The sequence below is a fragment of the Patagioenas fasciata genome, chromosome 1, assembly GCF_037038585.1.
Source record: "Patagioenas fasciata isolate bPatFas1 chromosome 1, bPatFas1.hap1, whole genome shotgun sequence".
NCBI lineage: Eukaryota > Metazoa > Chordata > Aves > Columbiformes > Columbidae > Patagioenas > Patagioenas fasciata.
This window is the reverse complement of record NC_092520.1, coordinates 144,707,104-144,733,362: the sequence shown is the minus strand read 5'-3', so window position 1 is coordinate 144,733,362 and position 26,259 is coordinate 144,707,104. Positions and strand designations below refer to the sequence as shown.

The 26,259-nt window shown below is 49.0% G+C and overlaps 1 protein-coding gene and 1 long non-coding RNA gene across 2 annotated transcripts; one reads left to right on the top strand and one right to left on the bottom strand.

Moving 5' to 3' along the window:
* Positions 1 to 17,420: 17,420 nt before the first annotated feature.
* Positions 17,421 to 18,988, top strand: LOC139829402 (uncharacterized). Its single transcript, XR_011741888.1, has 2 exons — positions 17,421 to 18,544; positions 18,677 to 18,988. It is a non-coding gene; the product is annotated as an uncharacterized lncRNA (long non-coding RNA).
* Positions 18,879 to 23,079, bottom strand: CDKN1B (cyclin dependent kinase inhibitor 1B). The gene is made up of 3 exons (XM_065851823.2): positions 22,121 to 23,079; positions 21,400 to 21,530; positions 18,879 to 20,143 (listed from the first exon to the last, which is right to left on the bottom strand). The coding sequence occupies exons 1-2, from the start codon at positions 22,593 to 22,595 to the stop codon at positions 21,409 to 21,411; spliced, it is 597 nt and encodes a 198-aa protein (XP_065707895.1). The 5' UTR covers positions 22,596 to 23,079; the 3' UTR covers positions 18,879 to 20,143; positions 21,400 to 21,408.
* Positions 23,080 to 26,259: the final 3,180 nt, after the last annotated feature.

The following is a 26,259-nucleotide window of genomic DNA, read 5'->3' as shown; positions in this document are numbered from 1 at the left end:
AAAAGAGCTATTTGGGGGATCCTGTAATGGCTCTGCACACTGGAAAAGGAATATGGTATCTGAGCAGTCAGAACTGGGCCTCCTGCTGCCCCTGTGTGATTTTGTCCAGATCAGCCACATTACAAGCTTCCCAGAAACCTCAGTTTGTGCAGGCTCAGAGGAGACTTTTCAGGGTTTGAAAACTCCATCCTGTGTGCTTCATCCATGAGCCTGGACCACGACAGAAAGAAGGAAGAAGTCTCAGCTGAATCAGGGGATGGGGGGAAATGATGGACAAACTGTGAGGAGACTGTCTTCCCAAGCTCTGGGCTCCCCAAAACCTTCTAGCTTACAAAAGATGGGCTGCTGCCAACCAACCATTGCTGGAGAAGCAGGCCCACCAAGCCCTGCCTAATACTAACCTTCTACCTACTCACATGCTTAGCCTCTGCTTTTGTCAAGCAAAGTAGAGCGTATCTCCCACTAATGGTGGTCAACTATTGCTACAAGAACAGAAAAGGAATGTAACTATCCCTTAAGTCAAAAAGAGTTACATGTCCCTGTGGAACAAGAAGTGGTCCCTTAAGTCTCACCTCTGCTGACAGCAAAACCTACCAGGAAGCATGTTTCCCTCAAGGGATGGTTCCAGGGAGAAGCTACCCTGGAGAAATCTGCCCCTGATGCCTCCCTGGCTGCCTTAGGAAATATGTGCTGGGAAACTTGCTGATGAACCAGCCTGGGACTTGGGAAGGTCCTTCGCACAATACAAACCAAGAACAGGTTTCTTTGGGGAGTTGGGTTTCTCTTTACCTTTTTCTAATTTAAGAACATTAACTGTATATCAAAGAAATCCTAAATAGAAAGTGAAGGTGGCAAAGCCAAGCCTGCAACAGTAAAGAAACCCAGAATGAAAATGAGCTTCTGCTTGACTCACTTTCCTATGTTTTTTTCATATGATGTGATCAGACATTAACATCATGAAATAGTGTTTATGCTGCTCTGGATATTTATTGCAAGCAAAGAGAAACTAAGGCAAGCTGTGCTGATAAGTGTCTATTCAAGTAAGTATGCCTACTAATTCAATGGGACTATCCATATGAGTGACCACTGAGTTTCACAATTCTATTTACATTAGTAAATAAATAGGAAGAATAGTTAGTGTAAATTACTAAGCCACGTGCAACTCCTATTACCTTGACAAAGAAATACTTAATTTACACAAAAACATTGTGGTATGAGCAGGAAATATCCCATCAACTGATATAAATCACTCACTATCTCATCCTCTGGCACTAATCCCATTCAAAATTAGAAGAATGCTCTGATCAGAATCTGTAAGAAGACTGGAGGAGGTAAAGGATAATGAGACAGTTTTATGAGGAGAAGTACGTTGGCACAGAAACATTTTTCAAATCTGAGATGAAGAAAAAAAAATAAAGCTGGAATACCTTCTGATGGTACATACATTCATTTTTCTAAAGAATTAATAAAATAGTCAGAAGGCATGAAGCAGAACTGGAAGTACAGCCGATGCTCCTGTGCACTTGCTGAATGCTGTGCGAGAAGGAATTGATGTGAACATCTTAAATACCAGCTTTCAACAGATTATCTGAAAACTGTTTTTATGCTCAGTCCTCCTGATGGGTTTCCCTGTCCAACATGACTGGAATAACGTAAGCCAAGCTCTCTACTTTAAAAATCCATTAATTAGTAAAGAAAGGAAGAAAACATGCTATTGATTATGTAATTTATTTGTTATGATATCCTGATAGGCTGACATGTTTGGTGGTTACCTTAGCCTTTGAAATGGTGGATGATTTAGTATAAATCTGCCTTTAGGAATAGTGGACATTTTATAGAGAAAATTTTTCTATTAATATGCCACAGCTTATGGCCGCTGAATGTATTTTTGGTCCAACCTTGAAAAAGAAAATACAGGAGTACTTGCGCAATTTTCTATCTAAAACAACAAGGCAAAATCCCTCAGTGGCATTTCTGCAGATGTTCCAGGCAGAGAAAATGTGGCCATTTCATCTTCCCTTGAATTAACCTAAGTGAGCATCTGGATTCCTTTCTGGAAGAAAAGATTGACATATTTGCTGCTATGAAAGGCACATAAGGTGGAAAAGGCTGTGTGTTTATGTATTATATCCAAGCAAGACACTATTTTTCTCCGACAGAAAAATATCTCAGTTTTTCCTTGCCATTTAACTGTTTCTCTGGACATGGCACTGCTGTTATCTACTCTTCCTTGCCTTTTGGGAACATCTAGGTAACCGCTGCCAGCATGCTGCACTAATAATATCAGAAAAACACATCTCCCACAAACGGGTCCAATCCTCTGCAAAATTTCAGGCTAGTTTCCTGCAGAAATGAGCCTTATGCAAACGCACAGCCTGTGGGTGGGTCTGTACGTCTCCGGTTATCTGCCCTTCCCCTTCGCTCTCCCAGGAGCTTTTCAACCGCTTAGGAAATTTCCATCAAATGTGACAGAGGAGCAGTTGTATCCACGTTAGTGCAAACCCTCACACTTCATGCAAGAGGGTGGCAAAGGAGAGAAAAGAAACTTTAATGATGTCTCCAGTGATGGACTTGCTAAGATAGCAAAAAACCAAGAACAAAAACAAGAACAAAACCAAAAACGAAACAAAAAAATCCTCATCCCTAATTAGACATCAGAGACTCTACATGACAGAGGGCAAGCAGCCTTATTTCCACCTATGCCAGAACAACTTGCTCAGTGGGACACTTCTGTTTTTATTTTTAATGTAAGTGAACCTGCAGTGAATGTTTTGATGGACATAGGGACAGATCAAGAAAAAAGAAAAAGTCATTGAAACTGTGTGTGCTCTTTCTGCAATGCCTGCATGGTTATCTAAGAAGCAACAATCTTTTTACTCTTCATTCCATCCTCACCTCGACTAATTTTGTTCTTTAATTATCACTCCTGGCAACCTTCAGTACAAATGAGGATTTTCCTCCTTTAGGTAATGCATGTTCTTGGCTCTGAGGAGGAGGCTTGTCTGTCAAAACATTAGCTGTCTCTTTTATATGTTAAGTATTAATTCTATTTATCTTCGAATTATTTTCAAATACTGGAGGCATTCTTCTCTGTATTGGAATGCAACAAGTGCTTAATTTCAGGTTTTCATGTTATTCTTGCTCAGATATGAGGCCAAAAACAAGTAATTAAATTCTCATTTAAACCCCATTTCCTTAAATACACCTATTCTCTTACCACACACAGCCTCTTTACTAGCCCCATGCTCTTCCACAGGAGGCAGGAGCCTGCAGCCCATGGGGCCGGGCACAGCCCACAACTCCATTTCAGATGGCCTTTAACCACATTATTATTATTCCACCATTTACTGAGTAACACTAAGCCATGTGTTAATGTGCGGCAGGGAAAGGTGCTCAAAAGACTTATTTGTCCCTCAGCAAGGAAAGAATTTCTTGTCCCTGATGTAAAGGAAGGAGTTAATGGCTTACCACCACCTAAGGCAGAGGTCCTTCTCCCCTGTTAGGTATGCCCAGTGACAGTCTTTATCCATGCTCACATCTGGAGCCATCACAGGTATATGCTTCCAGCAGAAAGAAAACAAAGGGTTAAATCTGGAGTGGTCTGAGGAAAACGGAGACACAAAGATCATTTGTGTGCTCTGCGCATTCAGGGCCAAAATCTGTACAAGTACCCAGGCAGTGTAGGTCCACACTGACCTGTGTGCTCGTCCTCCAGTGCTTATTGGCATTGTTCTTTTCTTCTACCAGGAGCTTCTCCAAGAGAGCCAAAGCAAGGCAGCTGCAACATCTCTCAATGGCAAAGGTATTACTCCTCTATAAACTGAACAAAACCACCACCTGGTTTCATTCTACCAAAATAAGAGGCAGCAGTGGGTAACATCGCCATGACCAGACTGCTCAAAACCCCCGCTGAGACCACAGAAGATGCAACTTCAATGCTTTTTGCTACCCAAGATCCCAAATCTTAAAAATGCATTTAAGACACTGTGGCATGCAGGCAAAACTTAGGCAAGAGGCGCAAAAGTAGAGCCCTATACCCACAGCAACACAAGAACACAAGAAGTCGTGAATTCCAACGTGCCACTTTTTTGAGGCTCCAGCAAAGGTCTCCCCAGAATGAAGGATGGATGCCTGGAGAGCAGAATGCACTTCAGAAACATTTTCCTACAGTCTTCGGAAGGGAAGGCCTCCATGCTCCCCGCCTTGTGCTACCTTCCCATTTTCCCAAGGGGCAGCCTGCCTCACCCTGCACCTCACCTCGCTGATGAATCCACATTTTCCATTGCTAGGAGGAGCATGATTCATAGTCCCTGTCAAGCCCCAGTGACTTGTGGTATCCAAAGCAAACACAGCTAGTGAGGCTTTTCAACGATCAATGAACAACCTCCTGCTAGCTGCAACAGTCCAACCCGTGAAATGCAGCAGTTTAAGGTTTTTTCTCACTTTGCCACTCACCTTTGTCTTCCTCCATTCATTCTCAAAAAGGACAGTCATGAGCAAAACCTGTCAACACATAACCTCACGTTCCCACCCAAGCTAAGCCTGGAAGAGTCTGTGGAGGCCTGAACAAGATCCTTCTTGGTTTACATCACATCTCCCAATGCCTCTTGAATAATGTTGCTAGTAATATTCAGAAGGAAATTAAATCCTCACCTCCTTCAGGAAACTGCTTTGATTTTAGTAATCCCATCTCCCACTCAGAGGTAGGGAGGGAAACAGCTTTGCACAGGGACCATGGTGAGTAATACAGGAGCTCCCTGCTATGCCAAAGAGGAGTTTAAGCCTGAGTTCTAGCATTTGGGCCACCTTCACAGCCACCAATTTCATCCTGTAGCCAGACAGGCTCCTTTGTCACCTGTCCTGAGTGGCTCAGGAGGCTGGGAGGAGGAGAAGAAAGATGAAGAGGAGGAAGAGAGCAGGAGAGCAGGCAGTGACAGTTCGCTGGGCCCAACACCAGGGACTGGAGCCAGCCAAGTTCAGCATCCTCAAGCATCATTGGGGAGCGCACTAACACATCACTTTCATCATTGATGTGAGAGGACTTCAGGTCTTTCTTTCATGCTCACCAATTCACCCACAGGCTCAGGGGTCCACTGCATATATAGATTACAGACAGCTGGCTGGTATCAGCAAAGATTCTGAGTATGATTTTGCACAATTTGTAATGAACTTTTAATCTTTGCTGATATGATCTTTGAGAGTGGCAACTGGCTTTGCCAGTAAGAGTGGGTATGAAACTGCTTCATTCTGGCCATCAAATAGCAATCGTATGTTAACGACTTTTAGTTTATTCCCCACGGTACCTGGTTCAGATTTGTGAAAGCAGGAAAACTTGCTAATATGTTTTGAGATTAAATGGACCTTTTCTTCTCTTAATGTATATGCCTAAAAATAACAGGAGTTGCATAGTCATGTCAAGAGATTAAATTACCCTAAAGTCTGCAGAGGGATTACATCTGTCCAAAAACAATATGCATATACATTATTCTGCAATGGTGTGCTTAGTCAAGACAGATTTGAGTGGTGATGAAGACTGTTTTGTTTCTCTAGTAGTCCAGTGCTTGTGAAATGCTGCATAAAAACACAGTAGTGTGAACCGTCTGACATCCACGAACAAGTCTTTTTTAGCAATCGCCCTACACGAAGTAAACCCAAAAATCAATAGAGCCACCAGGCAGGTTCCAGGTTTCACCTTCCAAAGGGTTGTACACAACAAAGTGTGTATGATATACGGTCATATACATCCATACCCAAATGTGCCTGGAAGTTTATATTATAAAGCCATGTTTTCAGTAATTTATGATCCTTCTGAACTAAGAAATGGAGTGGTGCTTTCCCTGCCTGAGGGTCCAAATTCTCATTCTATGGCCCCTTACTAATATTCATAATGTCTGAACCAGGTACCTAGCCTTTCATGGTAATTCATTTAGTAATTCATTAATAATTCATTTAGTGCTAGACTTAGGTTGTGGTTGGACTCGATGATCCTGAGGGTCTCTTCCAACTGAAATGATTCTATGATTCTACAATAACAGGAATTACACAACTACAGTGGCAGATGTAAAGCCCAGATCCAGGGCAGGATGAAGCTGCCTGACCTGGGCAAAAGAGAAATCCTGATGAGAAAGGTATGCCTGTCACCCTGCCTGCCTCAGCTTCTAGTCTTGTAGAAAGACATCCCCTGGCAGGCAGGCAGCCAGCCCTGCCTGCTCCCTTTGAGGAGAAGGCCAGCTGTGACAGCACCCTACAAATCTCTAATGGCTGGGTGCAGATGGCATGTCTACCTGGTCCAGCACCACCCAGGAGTGACACAGGGGGAGGATCTCACAGGAGCAAATCAGCCAAGCTCAGTACTTCTGGGAAGACCCTGATGCCTCGGCACCATCACACGTAAAGTAGGAACCAATGAACTCAAGGTACCTTCAGATATGGGTGATGGATCACCCAGAGTTTTAAGGACAGACAGTTGAGATTTAGGCACCTAAGGTGACAAGTCAGGCTCTGCTTCCCAGTGTCTAGCAGATTTACCTCCAGTGGTGGTGTCACCTCCCTTCCAGACACAGACATTCCCTCAGGTGCAGGGGGGACACATGCTAGATCCTCAGGCATGACAGGGAATAGCACTGAATGGCTATGGTGGTTTTGGATTCAGGTCAGTTGCAGGTTGAATGAAAAGTGTAGAGAAAATAAAGACATATTGCAGAGAATAAAAAGACTTACTGGATGAGAAAAAAAGAAAAAAACACTAGGAACAAAAGGTGGCAGAAAGGTAATACAAAGGCATCTGAGCACTTGCAGGACTCAGTACTTCTCTGGAATGACTCAACCCTACCTAATAAGCTCACTCTAACACTGACAAAACCTACACAACATGCCACCCCATCCTATGTTGAAGGCAGATTAGTCTGGACTTGAAACTCTGCCTTTCCTGAGCCCAGATCAGCTCAGAGGGGTACCAAAAAGATCAAGCTGTTGGTGCAGCCAAGTCAAACCGTCCCAAGGACTTTCCAAAGCCAGGAGGAGGTTAACACAGAGCAGCTCTATTATGCCTTTCCTTCATTCCCACTTGTGTATTTTCAGTGAGAAGTAGCTAGTGGAGCAGCTGATCCTCCATCTTGCAAGCCTTCTGCCAGCAGAACCCCCTCTGTGAAGGGAATTTGCTGCTGCCCGTCGGCAGCCAAAATCTCATCCTATCCGTTGATACTCATTTGCCCAGAAAAGTTCACTTCAAAGGCAACAGCTGCTCTTCAAAGAGGCAACAAATTGCAGTGAAGTGGAGAATCAGTGCCCTCCCCAGCCTTGGCCAGAGCTCCTTCAAGTCTTCGGAGGGGCCCTGGCACAGATTACAGAGATAAGCAACCAAAATTTGAAGAAGGGTCAGGGAGGCAGGTTGTTTGTAAATCTTCTTAAAGAAGGACAACCTTTGTGCTTTCTCTGGAAAAGCCCATTTGTCATTTCTAATCCACTTTGGCATAGATTAAAAATATCATGCTATCTACTTCCACTGAGATCCCTCAGAAAATATTAATAGCAAAGGCCACCTGTCAATTCTGAGCATCCCTGTAAAATTACAGGCATCCAGCCTCTGGTGGGGTACTAATGAAAAAGAGAAAACTGCTTTTTTTTCCATCATCTGACTCAAGAAAATGCTGTAATTCTTTGTGGTTGGTGTAAAAAAGCAGAAAACGATGTTCAGATTCTTCAGAATAATTCAGGTGTCCTCACTTTCTTTTGGTCTTTTGAGATTGCCACCCTAGGTTACATGTATTACTGAAAGGTCATATGCGACAATAAAATATCTATCCCCTGACAGAGAGACACTCTGGTAGCCTAGAAAAACTCCACCATCCCATGTGCTCTCTTACATGACTTTAAAAGTGTTTGTCATATTTGAGAAAAATTAACATTTATCAGGCTTCAAAAACAATGCAAAACAAACAGAAAAAATACATTTACGTTTCATATGTAAAAAAGTGTTTAATCAAAGACTTCAAATTCATATGGTCCAACCATCTCTCTCCCTGTACTCTCTTACCCTTTCTTACAGTGCACCTAAACCAGCGACGGCATTCCCGTATGGTTACTTAGGACCCGTGTTGTGCAAATAAATGCCCTAATGAAGAACCTCATCGCCACAGAGGTTCATGGACTTGGTTTGACGTTCTCAATGTGCCAAGGGGAACAGAGACCATTTTTGGTTTACAGAGTTTTCCCAAAGAGCATGACAGTACCCTCAGCACTGAGATTGTACCATGGAAGGCCTAGCAGCCAAGGGATTCCCAGAACATCACAGTTTTTCATCGCATCAGACAAAATACTAATTTTTGTACCAGTTTTATCCTCCATAATTTCTCCATTATTACAAAATGTTGGTTCACCTTCCCGCACCCCTCCCCCCTTTAAAAAAGGCAGAGAGTCTACAGAACCAGAAATTCAGTGCACCATACTGTTCAGTAGATGAAGAGACAAACTGAAAGGCAAGCACAAAGCACTCTTACTCAAAGCAACAACACCCATTTGGAGCTTCACGTGAAGCCCATGTAGGACCACTCAGGCACTCAGAAGTATTTGTCTGTTCAGTAAAAAGCAGGTGGTTGTGGTAGTAACACCCAATTTATATTCAGAAGAGCAGTTCTGTCTGTGACATGTCTGTTTCCCAACTCAGTAGAGCTGCCACAAAGGCATCTTGTCCTTCCTAACTTTGAAATGATGGGGCACTTACTTATAAAGCACCTCAACAACACAGCTTCACCTCGAAAAGCATTTTCCCAAACAGCAGTTTTCTGATGCATGTTTATTACCCCTCAGTGCTTTCTCTACCAGATAGGTTTACTAGAAAAGTGTTTCTCTTTTCTAGCCCAGATAAGTTTGTAATACCAGCCATCCGATCACAGCATCTGAGCAGCTTCCAGAATTGCATTCAGCAACATGCCTAACATCTGCCACATGTGGTTTGCTTGCTTGCTCGCATCCTCTTGCCCAAGGAAGGTCTGTGAGTTCAGCAGCCTGTTTCACTTTGCCATTTTACTTTTAAGGCGCTTCTGTATGTTTGCTGGAGAAACCAGCACCAGGAAGCATACCCTAAATGGAGAGCAGAAGGCAGTAAGTCTGTGATTCTCCTTGGAGGAATTTCTGCCACTGGGTCTTGGACCAGCCCTTGCAAAACCTTCTTTCTCCTGGACAGACAAGCTTACAAGTTCCCCTGGATATTAGAATTTTTACAATGAGGGAGGTGAAACACCAGCACAGGTTGCCCAGAGAGGTTATAGATATCCCACCCCTGGAAATATTGAAGGTCAGCTTGGACGGGGGCCTCTGAGTAACCTGATCTAGTTGATGTCCGTGCTCATGGCAGGGAGGTTGTATTAGATGACCTTTAAAGGTCCCTTCCAACCCCAACCATTCTGTGATTCTATTTTTCTGCCTGAAAAGCAGGGGGGCTGAATATAATCATCAGACTGGAATTCAGACTTGTTATAGACAGGAGATATTCAAGCCACAAAGCACCTGGAACGTAATGACAAAAGCCATGAGGTTGATGTAACTCTCCTATTCCAAGCCATCCAGATCAGAAACACAGGGCAGGTTTCTGTCAGAAGTAGCAGTGATTCCTTAAATCCCATTAAACCGTCTATACAATCTGGTCAGCCAGCAAAGTCCTCTGCGACAGCCTTGCTAACCACTGGGTATGAATGAGGAACATGCAAACTGCTCCTTTGCCGCCCAAGAAAATAACATAGAGATCATCTTTCTTATTTGTGCTGAACAGATTAGTTAAGTAAAATACCATCAGTATCATGGTTTTCAGAGCAGAGCTACACTTTAAAGTGACAGTGACAGTTAGAACATGATGTGGTGGCACTAAGAGCTATCTCAAATAAATTAGGTAGTACAAATGCAGATTAGACAGGGTAGTAAATGGCATCAGGAGGGAGTGATGTGCATCAAGCTCTAAAAAGCAGGGCCATGCTTTTAGGTTAGATTTTAAATGAGCTTAGCAGGGGTCTTAACTTGCTACTGTGAGGTTAGCTGGGTTTGGAGCCCTCCAGCTCCTAGGACCTGAACTCATCAGGTCTGTCAAGTTTTTCTTTCCACTGGGACCTCAAAGATCTGGAAAGAGAGAGGAAGGATGAAAGGAAAGAAAAACAAAAAGAAAAAAAAAAAAAGAATGGGCTTCTGTACTTAGCATCTGGGACACTCATCTCAGAACAAGGAGCCCCATGTTCCAGCTCCTGCCCAGAAGACATCTGGACAACACACAGTGAAGCTTTCACTCTTTTTTGGAGGATGGAGCTGCTCACAAAGACAGCAGAATGCAGGCAAGCTAAGAGTCCACAACCCAGAACGCTCTCCAGAGAGAAAAGAAACTTCAGTTCCCCCAGACAGAAGAGGTAACTGATGTCTGCAAAATAGTGGGTGCTCTCACCACTCAGTGACTGGTAAAAGCGGAACAGACAGGGAGGGTGGAAGGAAAGGGCATAAAAGGCGGTTGCGGAGCAACTTCTTCTTCCAGTATCTTTTGAAAGAAAGCAAGTGCTTTTTGCTACAGACATCTGTTGGGAAAGGTGCATTGAGAGCACCTAGTAAACTGAGCTGTCCAAGACACGCAGAGGGAAGGACTGTCCACCAGGTGACAGCTAGAGCTTTAACCTTCTCACAGGTCCTTCAGCCCAGGGGCCTCTCAAAGGCTGCCTGGCTGCAGTACCCTCTCCCCTTTACCACGATCCTACGCCACGCGCAGACCACAGACCAGGGCAACAGCTGGTGACAGACTGACAGCAATCTGTGGGGTATGTATGCAAGGCAAGGGACCTGGCCATGGGACAGGAGCAATCACAGGAGCTTCACTGCAGGTTAGGATTTCACAGGGATGGCAATGAAGAACACAGGGTCTGCAGCTCCAAAACCACTGTTATACTTTTCTCTGTCTTTTCATCCAGTGCACCCTGCTACTTTCCTACAAATAATGAAGAAATGTGACTAATACCTCTATAATACCTCTGTGATGGAGATTCCCCGGCAGACAACCCAGAAACTTCAGGCCACTGGCACTGGCTTCTATTTCCCTAGCTAAGCAGCTCTCAGGTCATTTGTGGAGCAGATTTCAGAGGCCAGAGATGTGAGATGAAAGCTGGATGGCAGAGCCCTGGCCTGCAGCACCAGAGATTGCCCAGCACCTTCTAGCAAGCCCCATCACTGTAGGACGGACAGCAGTTGTCCCACACAAGGCTATTGTTTTTGCTTTACTGCCAAGCACAAGGAAAACACCACCAACTCAGAGGCTGCAATTTCATGGAAGTGCTGCCAGCTTGCTCATTCCCACTCTCTGTGCCTGTCGGATTGTTAGTGCGACTGCATGATGAACTAGATCAGAAGCAGATCCAGCTGGGGAAAAACAAAACAAAACAAAACAAAAAAACCCCACACACACCAACAAAGAAGGGAAGGTGGGAAATCTCTGCCAGATCCATTCCCTGATGTAGTTCCTCGTGTAACTTCACCAGCAATGCCAGGGGCAGGAATGAGTGGGCTGGATGAGGAAGGAAGGGGATGCCTAAACCAGTGTTTGAGCAGTACAGACTCAGCTGTGAAACTACTGCCTCCACTGCTTTCAGACAGACTGGCAGCTCAGGACTTAAAGGCCTTACACTCCACAACCAACCATGGCTCACCCAGCTCCACCTGTTTGCAAAACCCAAGCCCTCCTTTGCATTACTTGCGCTCACATGATATATAGATTTGCTAGGAAGAAAAAGTATATATATATATATATATATATATATATAAAATTTTTCCCCAAGCCAAGAAGGTAAGCATCCACTGATTATTGACCCCAGGTATGGCCCAGGTAGGAGTCAACATCTTCCCAACTGCCTGAGCGCAGAGGTAAGATGCTAAACAGCACCAACCCAAGAGAGTTGGTTTCTAAAGCTATCCTCATTGAAGCACTACACAATCAGCTGGGAGGAAGAACAGAAAGAGAATAAAAGGCAACTGAAATCAATAGAGTGGATGAAAACACTCTGCTGCCTTGCCCTCCAGTACCATTAAGCCTCTAATTCTCTGCCATGGTTCAGTGTCCAAGGTTCATACCCTCCTAAAGGAAACAAGTTACTTTACTTACTACATTGAGTGCTGTCACAAATTCATTTGCAAGCAGTTGCAACTGAGTAACTCCCTAACTGCTGGATTTTTTAAAAAAGAAGTGAAAATGTGAAAGGTTGCTGCTTAGCTTCCCTTGGCAAATGCCTGTGACCCAGGAGGAAATTTCCAAAGTAGGTGAAGGCAAGCAAGAAATCCCACCGGCTGCAGACCTCGGCTGTGGCTCTTCGAGCCGAGCCAGTAGAGGTCTCTCTTCCACTAATTCACTAATAAAAATAAATAAACATCTATCTATATTTGTCTGAGCACACATGTGCCTTCTCTTCTGATCCCCAGTCCCCAGCTAGAACAAAATAAATATGGCAGGAAGCTGGCAGCTTGGATGGGAACAATCTAGCACTTCACTCCAGGAAAAAAAAACAAGTGTGGTCTACCAGGTTATCATGCTTACGGTGTTGACCTTAGACTTTGCAACTGGCAGGAAAAATTTACGATATGGTCAGTCCCAGACCTCCAGTTTCTCTCCCCAAGGAAAGTGAGGACCATAGCTGCAACTGTGCTTAATGGGGCACAGCCATCTGCTTGCAGAGTCCTTCAAGCTTGCCCAAGTGGCAGGGTGATAGGGAGCCCTTTCTGCACTTGTAGGTCCCTGGTTTCACTCTGGGTAGAGCCAGTCATGGCAGAAAGGCTTTATCAGGCAACGGTTGCTTTTTTGGCCTCAGTGTAAAGGACTGCTTGGTCTTTGTGGGAGTAGCGTCTGGAGCAAACAAAATGGGGCGTCAGCCCACGACTGGAATCCTTGCTTGAAGTCTCAGATGTGATGCCAAGGATAAAATTGGAATGAAACTAATGTTCCTGCCTGCTGGCTCCTCCAAACAGCTGCAGGCGCAGTAGGACGGCCAGGTATAAAAGCCTGAACTGGCACAGCCTGTCTTGCGGATAGGGAACGCTAAACCACAAGGTGTGTTGCTCTGCACTTCCAGCCAGAACCAGCTGTCAGGTGCCAAGCTGCCGAGACGCAGCGGGGCACCCCCCTGCCAGCACAGCCTGCCACCAGCACCCCTCCAGCTCAGCTGGGCCATGAACCAGCATCTCCCACCACAACAACACCACTACAGGTGTCACCAGCTGTGGTGGCCCACTATGTAATGTGCAAGTGGCAGCTGCAATGCTCTGTTCTCCAAAACCTGGAAAACTCAGTGGGGAGTGACCCCCCACAGACTCCTACAGCACCTCAACTGCTTGTGCCCTTTGCTTGTAGAGAACTTGCGGAGCCAGCTGAGGAATGGGGGGGAGTCCAGAGGGATTACCCCACTCTTCAGTGACAGCAGAGGGCAGGAGCAGCAAGGAACAAACAGGAAGCAGTGCTGTCCCCTCTCCAGTGGCACTGCACCGGGCAACGGCACTCCACTGACATACAGCTACACCCCTAGGGAGGACGGGGCGGGGGGGGGGGGGGCGCGCAGCAAAAAAAAAAAAGGCAAACCGCTGTATACATTTGAGCGTATCTCAACTGGAGACACGCGTACATGAGTATGTGTTTCCTCCATGAGAAAGAAGGCAAGTTCAGTTGGATCACATCTTGACAGCGGATTAGGAAGCATGCCAACCGCAGGACAACACCTTTGCATTTCACACCGGTCCTCTCCACCCATCCATTCCTGTGAACCTATCACTTCCATACTGCTTCTCCTACACAGGGAGCTGCAGGCTCCAAATCCTCTGAGGCTGGGATGCTGCTCCCTCACTGCAGCGCCAGCCTGGGGGTGGAAGCTGACCCTGCAACAAGTGACAAAGGTCCCTGTCTATCACAGACCACCATGCAACGGGAGACCCGGGAGCAGGTCAGCTCCCAACTTCCATTTTCACCTCGGTAATATTTTTTGTCCACATCGCTAGACTGAGACTTTTTCCTCTTGCTTTCATCTGCCGGGAGTACCAGGGCACCTCACCACATCTGGGCACCCAAGGGACCAGGAGAAGATGATGATAAGAGTAGGAGCAAAGCTCTGAGGCAAGCAGAGCTCCTTCACATGCTATTTATTAGCACTTGTTTTGCAGCACTAACAGCCTTTTTAAGGAGGATTTTTGTAGATGCTGTCGGTTTGGGCTCATTTTCAGGCAGAAGTGTATGAATAGTGGACAGTCTGATGCTGGTTTGGTTTTAGGCAGTTGCATTTTTTATATTATTACATACTGTCATATTTTTTTAATATTACCATTATTTATATCACAGCAGAAGATATATTTGCTTGCCTCTTAAGTAAAGTGAACTTTGTTTTTTAATGAAAAATTAAAAAGAATAAAACAAAATAAAATAGCAGAGAAAGAAAAAACACATTTCCTTCTATTCTTTGTCTAATTTTGAGTCTTGCGGTGACTGATGTGGGCCAGGCAGAAAGCAGGCAGGGAGAGGAAAGGCAAACAGGCTCTCTGGATGGAAGAGGTGGCCAAGCCTGGGTGAAACACGGCAAACCACAAGCACAGATACTACCCACCCAGCGTGAAAAATGCCTTTTTCAGCTCAGTAAGTAAACAAAACATGAGAGGTGGTGAAAATATATATATATATATATATATACATATTAAAAAAGAACAGAAAGTTTTCAAGGTTTTTCCAGCAAAATCTAAGCAGAAAAGATCTCCTCTGGGGACACGGCAAAACAATTCATACAATGTAATCTAATTATTTTACTGCAGACCAGAAGTTCTGTTAAGACCATTATACTGTGAACATTTGCTTTTGGTGAATATTAAGAGAAAAAAAAATAACAAACAAGAAAACAGTAGATTACTTTTTAAATACAACAACAAAAAAAGTAATTTTAGAACAGAAAGTTGAAAATAACAAAACACCATAAGAAACAAAACATGTTGACATTTTCGAAGTGGAATATTTTCTTTTGCAAATGAAATTCGGTGTTCCTTCAGGTTTTTTCAGCTGAAGCTACCCAGATGTACAGATGTGCACAGATGTCAGAAAACTCCATTTTCCAGTTAATTTCCCCACTTGAGGAAGAGGAAGACTAGCTCCACATCTGTAAAGCGGTAGGTGTTAATACTGACTTTAAGGATGCATACTAGCCAAACGCCTAGTAGTGAAAAACGGTCAGAGCCACAACCAAAATACGCCTGGTTAAGGAACGAGTCACAGAATCACAGAAAGTTAGGGATTGGAAAGAACCTCGAAAGATCATCTAGTCAAATCGCCCTGCCGGAGCAGGAACACCTGGATGAGGTTACACAGGAAGGTGTCCAAGTGGGTTTTGAATGTCTCCAGAGAAGGAGACTCCACAACCTCCCTGGGCAGCCTGTTCCAGTGCTCTGGCATCCCCACTGAGAAGTTTCTTCTCATATTTAAATGGAACCTCCTGTGTTCCAGTTTATACCCGTTGCCCCTTGTCTTATCATTGGTTGTTACCGAGAAGAGCCTGGCTCCATCATGACACCCACCCTTTACATATCTATAACCATTAATGAGGTCACCCTTCGGTCTCCTCTTCTCCAAGCTGAAGAGACCCAGCTCCCTCACACTTTCCTCATGCGGGAGATGCTCCATGCCCTTCATCATCTTTGTTGCCCTGCGCTGGACTCTCTGCAGCAGTTCCCTGTCCTTCTTGAACTGTGGGGCCCAGAACTGGACACAATATTCTAGATGGGTCACATCCTTCTCTGGCACGGGAACACTCAGTTTTATGTAAGGGGGAGCAAACCCTTCCTGCACCTACCTCGCCCAGTGCCCGCACTGACACGAGTGGGCCAGGCCCACAGCCCAGGGCACATCCCCAGCCCCATAACCCACCCTCGTTCCCCAAGGATCCTCAGGGACGGCCACAACCTGTCCCCCCAATGCTGCTCTCAGCACAGGGGGACACCGGGGCCGAAGGCGCCTTTAGCCGCCGTCCCCGCGCCGCTGCGCTGGTCGCCCCTGGGAATCGTTGCCCCACGGTGGGTGAGGTCAGGAGACACCTTCTCCCCCACAGCCTCCTTCACCGTTGTGCGTGCGTGCGAGTGCGCCGCGTGCACGCCCGCCTGGCTATGAGCGCCTGCGTGCGGCGCGGCGCGCATGCCAGGGCGGGGGCGCGCCTGCGTACGCCCGCGCGGCGGGGGAGCGCGTTCCGCCCTCACGCGTGATGAGCAACGGCGTCAGCTGCCGCGGGTGGGGGGAAGGGAGGAGGGGCGGGAGCGCGCTTGCAGGCGTGCGCACATCTGCGTGTACGTGTGACCGGCGGCGGGAGGGAGGGAAGCTCCTTGCGCGCTCCCGCGGGGCGGCCGCGCCTATTGCATCAGTCGGGGCGGGGCCCAGCCTGCATTAACCGTCCGCTGCGCAGAAAGTGCGGCTGCCCCGCCCGCCCCCTTCCCGCTACCACCTCCCTTCTCCCTGCTCCCCCAATTCTTCCCCGTCCTCGCCGGGCGCGGGGGGCGGCGCCAGGCGGAGGGAAGCAGTGGGACAAGGTTGCCTCCAGCCGCCCGAGGAGGAAACGCTGCGAAGACGAGGAGGAAGAGGGGGGAGTAAAATTTAAAAAGTTCATCCCGCCGCGCAGGCTGGAGGCTCGGCCCTGCCCCGCGCCACCTTAAATTCCCCCCCCCCGCCACGGTCGCGGCGCTGCGGGCCGCTTCCTCCCGCGGAGGCTCGCTGGGCTCCGCCGACGCCAGACCCTGCCTCAACAACAAACCCCGGGGGGAGGATAACGCGCGCACACATCCACCCACCGCCCCGGGGTAGGGGGCGCGGGGCGGGTTTGGGCATGCACTCCCCGCGGAGGGACGGCGGGGGCGTGTTTTCCCCTTTGGCTCCGCTGCGGGCTCCGCGCGTCCCCCCGGGGATCACCCGGCGGGGGTAGGACGGGCGGCCGGCGCCGCTCCCCCGGGGTGGTGCGATCGCGGCGGGTGCGGCCCCAGGTAAAAGCGGCTGGGGCGGCCCGCAGCTGCAGAGCGAGGTGAAAAGCTCCATCGGCTGCTACAAAAACGAGCGTGGTCGATTTTTCAGCCCCTCTCGCGGGGAGGGTATAGGGCTCAGAGGGCAAATCCAAACCCCAAATGACTCAGCAGGCTGCATCCTGCCCGCCGCTCGGATCCCCTGCCCCAGTCTGGGGGCTCTAGCGCCGGCACTGGCTTTGCTCCAACCGCCCCCACCACTCCCTTCCCACGTTCACCCCCCTCCCGGCGGCGGCTGCACAAGGGGAGGTTTCGCTTGCGCCGGCCGCGGGGATAGGCCGGTTCGGGGAGGCGCCGCTGTTTGTTTGTTTTCCATCATGATCACTTTGTTCGGAAAAAAAAAAAAAATCGCGAGGGTTTTCCACGTTTACCGGCCTGAATTGCACACACCGCCCGCAGCCCCCAGCTACCCCCCCCGCCATGGGGCGGCCTGGAGTCAAAGCGGGGGGGGAGGGCGGGATGCCGGAGCGTACTGGGGGAAGGCGGAGAGCAGAGTGCTCAGCGATCCTTTGCAGCCGGAGGAAGAAAAGTCCATTGCAAACACTGGCTGTGCCCGTTCCCTATCGGCCCCGGGACAAGCCCAGGCTGCCATCTGCCCGAATCGGGGGGCCGAGATGGAGGCAGGGCGGGGGGGGTTTCTCTCCGCTTTCCCTATCCCTCCCCTGCGCAAGGCCAGCACAAACCCATGTTTTCGGGAAGGTTTCAGAGCGAGGGCCAACCCAGGCGCGGCCGGGATAAACAACAGGATCGCGTTGCACCGGGGCGGGGGGAAGGACCCGGGCGAGCGCTGGGTGCGACCTGCACAGGATTGTGCCCCGCTTCGCCTCTGTTTTATTCATTTATTTCATCAATTTATTTATTTCTCGCAAGCCCTCGGGATGCAAACGTCTCTCTTCCCCATCCCCCCGGCTGGGTGGGGGACGGAGGGCAGCGGGGAGCGGCTGGGGGCAGGGAGGACGCCCGCACCTTGCCGGCCGGGCGCGGCGATGGAGAGGCAGCGGGGATGAGCAGTGTGTGTGTGTGTGTGTACCCCCGCCCCGGCTCCCCGCACCACTTGGAAACACCACCACCCCCCTTCCCGGTGCCGTCCCCTTCCTCTGGCCGTGACCGGCGCCCCGCACATCCCCACCCGGCTGCTTCCACCGCGTTGTTCCACGAGGCCGGGGGTAACGCGGCGGTGCTGCGGTCCCTCCCGGGAGCCCGGTGGCGGAGCCGGGCGGAGTAGCTGGGCCGGTGGCGGGCAGGGGCAGGGGTAGGAAGGTCGCTGCCGCGCCCGTGCCTGCACCAGCATCTGCTGGTGCAGGGGTGTGCGAGGCGCCATCTTTGTTAGTAATAAACGCCGTCGTGGGAGAAGATCCACCAGGGTTCCACGTAAAGCTGTCGGATGAAGACTAAAGTTAACGGCACCGTCCCCGAGAGGTCCCTCGGGGGAAAGGGGGCGCAGCAAACCCGGACGGTTTGGTGGCTCCCTGTTGTAGAACACGCAGCGGTCCGGCCCAGGAAGGTACTAATTTGGGCTCGGGTTTTAAGCCTTATGAGCCAAACAACAGAAGTACGAGAAATACCTCGAGATACGTATTTTTCTCAGGGAAAAAAAAAAAAGGTGACAGAGGCAATTCCACTCTTGCATTAACAGTGCACATCATTCCCTGTTATCACAGAGGAGAAATGATGGCATGACACTTCGGGTGAAGAGAGCGAGAGTTGCATTCCTTAATTTCACCTGCGCTGGAGACACAGGAAGACATACCCAAAGGAAACGTGCTGTATTTCTTGAAGGAGCCTTATTTCATCCTGTGCTAGGCTGAGGGAGGTGGAAACACACAGTAATGAACATATTTCTTACATATGGCAGTTTATTGATTGCTTGATGTGAAACAGTATCAATCTGGATTTTTTTTCCCGCATATTACAAAAAAAAAATATTAAATTGGCTCAGTCTGCAATCCTTTAAGCACAGCCATATTAATTGTCAGAAAAAGGAAAAAAAAAAAAAAAAATAAAACCACTAAGAAGTCTACCAAATAGAGCATTTACAAATGCACAAAAACATGCCACTTTGGCTTTATGGGGAAAAATATTGTCTTCTAGATTAAAAAAAAAAATCTTTTAACATAAATAAGTTAGTATAATTTCTCAGTGTCTTTACAGAGTTATGTACACAGGTACACTTCAAACATTTTTTTTTTTATTTTTACATACAGGTACACAGGCAATGTAGAAACACTGTTTAAAGATGTAGTATCCCTTTTCCCTCACACACACGCACACTTTGGGAAGTGGGTCAGATCAGAAAACAATATTTAAGATTTAGACCAAAAGCTCTCCAGATTATTAAAAAAAATTAAAAAATTTTAAAAATCAATCAATGGAGCAACAGCATGATTTTATATGACTTTTACAGGCATTCAAATCTGCCATATGGATTTGAGGTCGAGGGGTGTGAACCTTTGCTACTACATAACGGGATCATCACAGCTCCCACCTCTTCAGCTTAGTTCACTAGGAAGAAATTTCACAAGCAGCCTGTAATAATCTGCTCTGAACAGGCTTACCACGATGGTACATTAAAAAACAAAAATGGGGTGGTGGGAGGGAAGGGACAAAAACACAGCAGACCCACTTAAAGGGACAATACATCTTTAAGGAATAAAAAACCTACATTGCTTCTCTTCATACATTTCTTTGCTTGCTAGATTGTGAAAGCAAGTTCCAATCGGTCACCCTCTTCCACTCCCTCCCCCCTCCCAACAAGGTTTATGTGCTACATAAGGTAAAAACTATATACACAGGTAGTACAATGAAGCAAATAAGGAAACACCTAATTGCACAATGCTACATCCAATGCTTTTAGAGGCAGGTCTTTTAAGAGTGCCTAAAATTTTAGTGTTATTGTTTGCTCTTTTTTTTGTTGTTGTTTTTGTTTTGTTGCTGTTGTTTTTTTGTCTTTTTTTTTTTTTTTTTCAGTGCTTGTACAGGATCTCCATCCCACGGAGATCGGCGATATGTATTTTCGTTTCCACTACATCTTCCTCGCTTCATCGCCCCACGCCGCACCCGATGAACGAGGACGCGCGCATCCTCCGCTCTGCAACGGGGAGGGCTGGAGGGGAAGAGAAGCCGGGGAGGGAGAAGGCGATTAGAAAACGTCGGAAAGAAACGCGATCCGCGCCTCAACCGGTTCAAGCCGACACCGCATCCCCGAGGCGGGCAGGCCCAGCCCGGGCGGGGCCCTGCGCTGCCCGCAGGCCCGGGGCCGCACTGCTGGCACCCTTGCCCGCCGGCCCTCGGCCCGTTTTGGGCCACAACGGGGAAAATGAGGGCTGCGGGATCTCTTCCCTCCTCTCCAGCCCGGGGCTGGGCCCGCTCTGTGTCCCCCGTCCACCCCCTTCCCAAACAAGCGGGCGGTAGTAGCGGCATTTGCATAGCCACGCATGCTGACGTGCTCCTCCAAGGCTCACCCCAGCGGGACTAATTTGTTGCAACTTCTGCTTTACAGCTTAATCTCTTTCTGCACAATCGCAAATCGTGTTTGTAAAAACCTCCCTCCTAACCTCGGCTCTGAAAACCGCCGGCGCAATTTACCAACTCCCTCCGCCCTGCCCTCACCTTAAAACAAAACAACAACAAGAACCAAAAAAAAAAAAAAAAAAAAAGCGTACAACCCAACTCCCATCAACCCGCTACTCCCTTTGCCAGCGTCTACAAACAAACCAAAACAACTGGTGGGAAAAAAAAAAAGCACAACACCACACACACAAAAAAACCCCACACACACCAAAAAAAACCACCACCTTGCTTAGCTCGAATTTTAAAGAAAATCCCTGGATTCCCCATAGACCAAACTTGTTTCTGCCGGGGTGGGAGGTCGCCGCGGCATGCGACGGCAGCGCTGACATTGTAGGTGAAAAAAAATCAACCAGGGTGGGGGGAGACTAGACACACGGGAAGCCCCCCGAAATCCCGTCATCTAACATCATACATCAGCCGCGTTAGAAACTCCGTCCCTCCACCCGCACGGTCCTTGGGAAGAGGCCCTCCCTGCCTCGGGTCCCCAAGGGGGGAGGGAAGGCAGGGTCGGTCGCACCGCGGCCGGGGCTCAACACCGCAGCCTCTACCCAGGAGAGACCGCGGAACCCGGCGCTGCTCTTCGCCCTTGTTTTTTTTTGTTTGTTTTTCAAACCCTGGGCGTCCCACCCCCACCCTCCACCACACCCCCACCTCCGAACGCTTGGGGAAAGCCACCCTTCTTCGGACAAAAAGACCCCGCAGAAGCGCATCTACCCTTACAGAAGCACTCGGGTCAATCCTTTCTCTCCCTTATTTGCATCCTAATGCCAGACCCTAAAGGGAACCTACCTAAACGGTTTACGTTTGATGTCTTCTTGGGCTTGATTTCTTGGGTGTTTGCTCCACTGAACTGGCACTGGGGGAGTCTTCTGAAACCTCTTCTTCTGTTGTGTTGGCTCTTTTATTTTGAGGAGAGGAATCTAGGAGGGGAAAATTAAAAACAAGGGTGGGGGAGAGGGAAGTGATATTAAAATATTTTCCTTCGCTTGTTTGGCATCCGAGGGGAGGAGATGGGGCCGGGAAGGAATATTCCTGGACCTCCATCCATGTCAGCTATCGGCTACGTGAAAGCGAGCAGGGGAAGGGAGATGGGCTTCTCTCTAGATAAGAGATGCAAGTTTCCTGTTTTCGTTTAAAATCCCTGTCCGTATTTTGCTTCGCGTGAGCGTTAGGAACCTCCTCCCCCCTGGGTAGGAGGCCGGGTCCCCGCAGAGGGGCGACAAGAGGACGGGGTGGATGATCCGCGTCTAAGGGCTTCTCTTTGCAAATAATCTACCGGCTCCTATTTAACGCGGGACCCCCCCTGCGGCTGCAAACAACACATGGGGTTTTTTTAGGCGAAAGGAGGTGGGGAGTAAGGGGAAGAGATACACCAAGCCGGTGCTCAGCGGGACACAGCCCACCGCGGTCAGGCCACGCGTGGCACGGGCAAAGGAGCCGAGAGCCCCGGCGCGGATACCAGCCGGGCAGGCAGAGAAATGCGCTGCCACTTTTCGCAAGGGTACGTTACCATCGGTGGCAGGTCTTTTCCTCTGCCCAGTGCACTGCTCTGCAAAGTCCGTCTGATTTTCAGAAACATCAGTCTTTTGATCTACACAGTGAGTGTCCTCTGAGATTCCCTGAGAGCCGACAAAAACCACGTTTTGGCAATTCCCGTTTACATCCAAGCTCTGGCGGCTGGCGGACTTGCAGACAGCTTTCAGTAGCCTGGGGGGTCTGAAGTAGAAGTCAGGCGAGCTCCCCTTCTCCACGGCTTGCCACTCGTACCTGCCTTCCAACGGCTTGTGATTCTGGAAATCGAAATTCCACTTCCTCTGGCATGCCTCCTCCATCTCCTGGCGGTGCTTCTTCAAGTCCCTGTTTAACTCTTCGTGATTCACCGGCCCGAAGAGGTTCCTGCAAGCTGAAGGCTTCGGGTACTCCGACTGCCTGGCTTCCATGCGCTCCAGGGTAGGGCTCCCATTAGAAATACGGACGTTTGACATCTCCCCCCACCCTCTTTCTTCTGGCGGCGGTTGTTTTGCTCGCTGCTCTCCCCCCGCCAGTCGCCGCCGCCTCCTCCTCCTCTCCGCCTTTTATTTCTCGGCTTTCGGCGGCTTCGCTCCGCGCCACCTCTCCGCGCTGCCCCGTTCTCCGGCCCCGCCTCGGCCCCGCTCACCCTCGGCCCGCGGAGAATGGGCGAGGAGCCGCCCTTGCATAAGCGCCGGCCCGGGGATGAGCCCCGAGAGCCGCCGCCGCCGCCGGGGAGACCCGGGCGGGTGGAGGAGCGGTGCGCGGCGGGGAGCGGCGCTGCCCCTCCGCGGCCCCGGCTCCGCGCTGCCCCGCCAGTGATGGTGATGCCCCCGTTGGTGATGGTGTCCCCGCCGCCGCGTAGTAAAAGCGAGACGGAAAAAAACAAGCGGAGACGAGCCCTTTTCTCGGTTGCCCAATATGGCGATTGAAGGGAGGCTGACGAAGAAGAAAATGATTGACAGGACGAGTCTATTTAAAACAGCCCGGCCGAGCTATTGGTTACGGCGGCGGGCACCGCCCCGTCGGCCCGGCCCTACCTCGCCGCCGCCGCCGGCTCTAAAGGTGGCGCGGACTGGACTACGCTGGGCTGGGCTGCTGCTCCTACGATCTGAGCGAAGCCGAGCCGAGCCGTGCTGCGCTGCGGGGGAGGCAGGGGACGAGAACCGGGGGCGATGGAGGCGAGAGGGGCGGGAAAGCACCGTGTTCCTCGCTCGCTGCCTCCCTCCGCAAAGCCCAGGCTAGGAGAGATTAGTGCTCGCCACCCCCCTAAAAAACCCACCTCGTCCCGTTCCTTTCCCGGGCGGTCTGAGTAATGGTGGCGGCTGGATACATTTTGATTCATTCCTGTGACAGGAGGCTCTGACCACTCTGATTTTTCCCGGGCTGAGCCTTAGTGACGCAGCCCCTCGAAGTCCGGACTTGGGGGCAGGCTCGGGGCTAGTGGGGGGGCTGCCCCCCCGGGGACATGCGGGGAAAAACAGCACTCCGACCCCACGGCACCCCGACCGTACCGGCTGCAGAGCCCGGCTAGTGGCTTCGAGGGGGGAGAAGAGGCGGTGATGGAGGGAGGGCACGATCACCTCTTACTGCCTTCTAATTAGAGAACGGACTAGGTGAAGAAACAGCTCTAAAAAAGCCTCTACAGGGATTTCAGATCTCAGCAAGCTGGGGAAAGAAAAAAAAGCATTTCTGTTTTGTCCTGTTTGTGTGCTTGGAAGATTAGATGAGCCAAGAGTCACAGCCAGGGATTTTCTAAGCTACTTCCTTGGATAGCCGCAGCAGGTACTGTGGAGATCAGAGCAACATGATGTCCCCCCCATTCAACCTTGTCTCCAGCCCTTGCTAGACAGGACAGCCACCTCAATGCATTGCAGGACACAGTAAGTGCTCTCAGGTGCTGAAAGCTTTGACTTTTCCAGGGGCCCAGATCCAGGGCCTGGATCTTTGGAGAGCTGGAGGCTCTTCACACCAATCCATCTGGCCAGGTCTCCTCTGCAAGCAGAGCAGCCCTTTCCAAATTTTGCATCTGGGGAGGTGCACACCAGTGACAACCTATCTCAACAAGGCAAGAGTCAACACAGCTAGGTTTAGCTAGCTGAGAGAAGAGTCAACTGTTTTTGCCTTGAAGACATGGATCTTTTCCCCTGTTATGTACTTACACATGCAGACTCATTCTGGTTCAGTATGAGTATATATATATATAGTTTTGATGGACCACTGAAACCTTCACTGCAGTTGTTCTTGCGAACTGCTATGCTAAACTCTGCACTTACTGAGAGGGAACAAAACTATTACACAGTGTTCAAGCCCAGGCCACAACAGTTTGCTTGCCTTCGTCAGCCCTGAGGTAGCAGCCTCTGGTCTCTGCTCACACCACTTGCCCAAGTAATTGCTGTATTGCCAGATCTGAGTTCGAAAAATAATGTTCACAGACAAAAAAGAAGAAAACAAATGAGATTGGTTTAAAAACCACAAGGCTAAAATATTTTACATGTTATTTTTATTTGTTTGCTGGGTTTTTCAGCACTCAGAAGTTGTTTTCCAACTCTTCTCAGCAACTGCAAGCTCTAACAATTCACTTACAGAAAATTAAAGCTGACACTCTCATGTCTGCAGGAGCTGAGAAATTTTTTTGAAGTTGAAAGTCCATAATAAAACTGCATTAGATGGCAAAGTGGGGACTATTCATCTGCTTTCATTTGCAGGATTTCATTTTCATTTCTCCAGGCTTTCCTGTCTCTAACTTCCACAGCCACTAGCAAGGAAGTGCCATTTCAAAAATCTCTTCACTTTCTCTGTCAGGTGTGGGACATTTGGCTTGTTTTGTTGATCTACACAAGAGAGCCATCGTACACTAAGAAAGCCATGTACAAAATAAGTCCTGGGGCTCCCTGAAGATGACCAGGGCTCACCCTACTGATGGAGCCTCCCTGCTGGTAACCTACTCAATGTCCCACAAGTGACTCCTGAGATGAGGAGTTCCCAGTCTCTGCTCACTAGGAGCAAATTACTGTAGGACAAGAACCTTCTTTCTTGATGTTGTTATTCTGTTTATACCTCCCCTAGCACAAGGGCCTGAGACTAACCCCCTAGATGCTGTACAAGTATATTAAAACGAAGAATTAAGGCTGGGGTGGGAGAGCATCTCCATCCCTGGAGCATCCGCATCCCTGGAGCATCCGTGGCTGCAGGGACCGAGCCTAAGCTCAGGGGTCTGACTCGGACCCCACGGCCCTTTCAGCTTCCTCCCCTCCTCGTCTGCATTGCTTGTCTCGGCAATCCACCTTAAATCACTGCGGCTGCAAAGGAGAAAAAGGCTGTGTCTGCAGCGACCTTGCCATGATCTAAAGTGTTTTGTTTACAGTCAGGCACCCCCGATGGCCGCAGCAAATCGTGAGAGAGGCCCGTAGTAGCAGCGAAGCGTAAAAAAAAAAAGAAAAAAAAAAAGTACTCGAGAGAGCTGGAGTAAGGATCTGGAAAGAGCACAGCGCCATCGTCTTGCCAAAGAGGGGTACAGCAGCGTGGCTGTGCGGGGAAGGCGGTGGGGATGATGGGGGGAGGCGAGCTCTGAGAACGAGCCCAAAGTCCGTTAGCGCAACTAGCCAGTTTTCCCTCTCGCTGTTGCCATTTAAGCTGAAGATGCAGCCAGGCAAAGATCGGAAGAGAGGATTAGAGAAAGAAAGGAAAACAACACAACAACAAACAACAAAACCCCAATCAAAACTTGGGAGGAGTGAACCAGGAAGGAGAGGAGGAGTGTTTATAGGGAGGTCTGCGCGAAGAATGTCCTGACTCCTCTAATAGCCTCTGAACACCCTCTCTTCCCCGCACCCTGCTCCTCTCTCGTGTTTGGCCTTTTCCACTGGCAGAGCTGCTCGCTGTTTTTCTTTCCTCCAGAACCACCTAGGCAAGCTTCCCATCCTCATTTTGCCCACCTTCCTTTCCCAGCACTTTATAAGGTTTTCAAGTGCACAAGCAAAGCACATCTGAACTGTACACATAAAGGGGCTGGGTTGTTTGGGATTTTCAATATTCCCTTGCAAATAACAGTGAAATTGGAAATAATACCTTAGCTGCTCCACAGGATGCAGCTTCTAAAGCTGAGGATAAAGGAGGCAGGGGCACAGTATGACCCAT